Here is a 3,107-nt window from a genome sequence, read left to right on the forward strand (position 1 = left end):
ACCTTTATGAAAAGCAGTGATTATGATGACTTTAACTCCATGCCATATTTTAGTTCTTATAAGTCGAAACCACCATAAAGCTACTCATTATGTCTCCTCAGTAATTTGGTGTCCTCCTCAACCCTCCTTCTAGATCGCCACTCCGGGGAGATTGATCGTTTTCTATTGGTTATTCTTGTTCTCCATTTCCAAATGTAGAGGAAAAACCCTCTATTCTTCCCTTACAAGTAGAGTTGCGGCTTGATTGTCTCGATCTTGTAGTCGGCACGCCGCTGCAGAAGCAACTTGCACAGCTGTTCTTGTGGCTGCTCGCCTTTGCGGTTGTCTGTGCCATTATTGTTCTAGGAGCCAACAAGTTCGATAAACAGAAATGTCACCTTATACGCTGTCACGACGGCCGTAGGCACTATTCGCGTCTTACTGCTGCTGGTGCTGACAGTGACCATAGCGGTTGGCACGAAGAAGATGCTTGAGGGGCATGTCATTGTTTGTAACTTGTCCAGCTCGGAGGCTCTCGGCCGAGTGACGAGTAAGTGTTGAAAGACGTCTCGACGACTCATATAAGTTGTGAAATACTCTTATGGAAAAATGATCATCGATGCAGACATTTGCTCTGATAAGTCTGGAACGGTCACCCAAGGCCGAATGATTGCGCGCAAAGCATGGCTCCTGGGACACGGCACCTACTCCGTCGAATCAGCAAACGACGTGTACAGCCCTACAATCGGTCGCGTCTCCTTCAGTCCGTCTCAACCACGAGATACGTATGATATAGAAAAGAAGCCATCAGAGGAGGAAATCGCGCCGCTGGATGAGGTTGCAAAGAGACCCTTTCTGCAGAACTACCTCAACATTGTTTCACTCGCCAATCTCGCCGTCGTTGAGCAGGAGAAGAGCAATCCAACACATTCCGGTCAATGGACAGCTGGTGGCGCGCCGACAGAGATTGCGATTGAGGGTTTTCGCATCTCGCTTTGGGTGCCATCGTGTGCAGTTGTCGCATGGGCCGGCAGCGAACTGGAGGCATGCCGGGCAGTTCCCGTTGGCCTCTGAAGTCATGGAGATGTCGCCTGTTTTTCTGGATCTAATGACACAGGAAACACACATTTTCATAAAAGGACTCATACATGGAATACTTACAGAGATTAAGCTCGATTGATATCGCCTTCATCATGAGTATGATGCGGTTGAACGTGTTATAGAGACATGCAACAGCTTCTCTTATCAAAGATAAAATCAAGCCCCTGGACAACACTATGAAAGCCATCATCCTTGAAAACATGGAAGACATTGCAAGTCAAGGCCTACGCGTCCTCGGCCTCGCCCACAACATCGTCAACAGACTAGCCTCCCCTTCAGACTTCACGGACGGCATCATCCCTAGCAGAGACCGCTTCGAGCGCCAGCTCGTCTTCCACGGCCTCATCCGCATCTACGATCCGTCCCATCCCGAGTCCAGGCACAGCGTGCTCATGTGTCAGGACGCGGGTATCATCGTCCACTTGCTCACGGGCGACCATCCGCAGACGGCGCGTGCCATTGCCGCGGACGGGTGTACTCTCCCTCCGCCGGACAAGATGCGCATGTTGCCGGCGGACGTTGCGCGTACCATGGACGGCGTAGGAGTTTGACGCCTTGAGTGATGAACAGATCAACGCTCTTCCTCAGCTGCCCCTGATAGTTGCTAGATGTGCACCAGTTACAAAAAGTCCGGTTAATCGAGGCCCTCATAGACGAGTCTGCTTCTTAGCCATGACTGGCGACGGCGTCAACGACAGTCTCAGTCTCAAGCGATCAGACATCGGCATCACCATGGGCTCAGGCTCAAACGTCGCCGAGGAATCATCCGATAACATCCTCACCGACGACAACTTCACGTCCATCCTCAACACCATCGAAGAAGGCCGTCGGATCTTGGACGATATTCAAAAGTTCATCCTCCACATCCTGGTAGCCAACATCGGCTTCATCATATCTTTACTCACGAGGCGTTCAAGGATAGCGCAAACGACTCGGTAATTCTGCTGACGCCCGTCGAGATCATTTCGATGCTTCTCGGTACTGGTGCTTTGGCCGAGACGGGACTTGAGTTTGAGGCTACTGTCGCAGATATCCTGAATCGTCCTCCCCAAGATGTAAGCTTTCCCCCTATTTCCCCCTCCTCTACGATTAATAGTCTACTGTCACAATCACGCCCAAACTAATAGTACGTTCGTCTTCAAGCTTCGTTACGGCATCTTCACCCCGGAATTCATGCTTGACATGATCATCTACGGCATCCTCATGGCCGGCTGCCCTAGGCTCCTTCAACACCGTCATCATTGCCTTCGGCGACGGCAACCTGGGTTCTGACTGCATTAACGCCTACTCACCCGCGTGCCACACCGTCTTTCGCGCCCGCGTCACAGCCTACACGGCCATGACGTTGATGTTCCTGCTCTTCTCTTGGGAGCTCCTCGACTTGCGCCGGTCCTTCTTCGACATGCGGCGCGGTGGCAAGGGGGCCCGCGCGTGGGGGGGGGGGGGGCATATGTGGGGGAACATCTTTCTCTTCCTTCGCCCTCACCGTCGTCTTCTTCGTCCGTCTCCCGGACGCTGTATATACCGCGACTGAGTACCGTAGTTTCCATACACGCTGGGATTGGCTGGGAGTGGGGAGTCGTGTTCGTTGCCGTCGTTGTATTTGTTGTTGGCGCTGAGGTGTGGAAGTGGGCGAAGAGAGTCTATTTTCGGAGGCAAGGCCGGATATCACGGGGTTCAGCTCCAGTGAGTGAAGTTGCGGTTGCGTGATTGCTGGTTATCAGTTGGTTGGTTGGGGATTCAGTTGTGCTATTGGCGAGAAGAGATAGTGATATGGAGTGCAACGTTGTATGGCCTAGCAAAATCCTGAGTAATGCTTCCTACACATCTTCCCTTCGTCCATTGTGACCGCATACCATACTATTCGTATGGCTATCTATAGAGTTGTGAGAGATCATTGGATGGACATGTCGACACTCTACATGGCACGAATTGCAAGGCACTCACTCGGGCTGCTGGGCTGTCTCGCACGTTGTATCGGCCCTCCAAGGCATTGGTCGAAACCCCCCTGGAGCCGGCATCTTGCC

General features: G+C 52.2%; 1 protein-coding gene across 1 annotated transcript; it reads left to right on the top strand.

Annotated features, from left to right (window-relative positions):
• The first annotated feature begins 1,226 nt into the window (after window positions 1-1,226).
• On the top strand, window positions 1,227-2,821 carry BBK36DRAFT_1177248 (HAD-like protein). The gene is made up of 5 exons (XM_024896054.1): window positions 1,227-1,619; window positions 1,651-1,950; window positions 1,989-2,175; window positions 2,301-2,511; window positions 2,616-2,821. Exons 1-5 carry the CDS (start codon window positions 1,257-1,259, stop codon window positions 2,788-2,790), a joined length of 1,236 nt encoding a protein of 411 aa, XP_024748045.1. The 5' UTR covers window positions 1,227-1,256; the 3' UTR covers window positions 2,791-2,821.
• Window positions 2,822-3,107: the final 286 nt, after the last annotated feature.

The sequence above is a fragment of the Trichoderma citrinoviride genome (genome assembly GCF_003025115.1).
Source record: "Trichoderma citrinoviride strain TUCIM 6016 unplaced genomic scaffold BBK36scaffold_10, whole genome shotgun sequence".
NCBI lineage: Eukaryota > Fungi > Ascomycota > Sordariomycetes > Hypocreales > Hypocreaceae > Trichoderma > Trichoderma citrinoviride.

Bases quoted from the DNA above. Each gene is read 5' to 3' on its own strand.
- BBK36DRAFT_1177248 (XM_024896054.1), top strand. From the start codon at position 1,257: ATGAAAGCCATCATCCTTGAAAACATGGAAGACATTGCAAGTCAAGGC. The intron at 2,176-2,300 runs GTCTACTGTCAC...CGGCTGCCCTAG, and splicing joins CCCCTCCTCTACGATTAATA to GCTCCTTCAACACCGTCATC. The intron at 2,512-2,615 runs GTGGGGGGGGGG...ACCGCGACTGAG, and splicing joins GGTGGCAAGGGGGCCCGCGC to TACCGTAGTTTCCATACACG.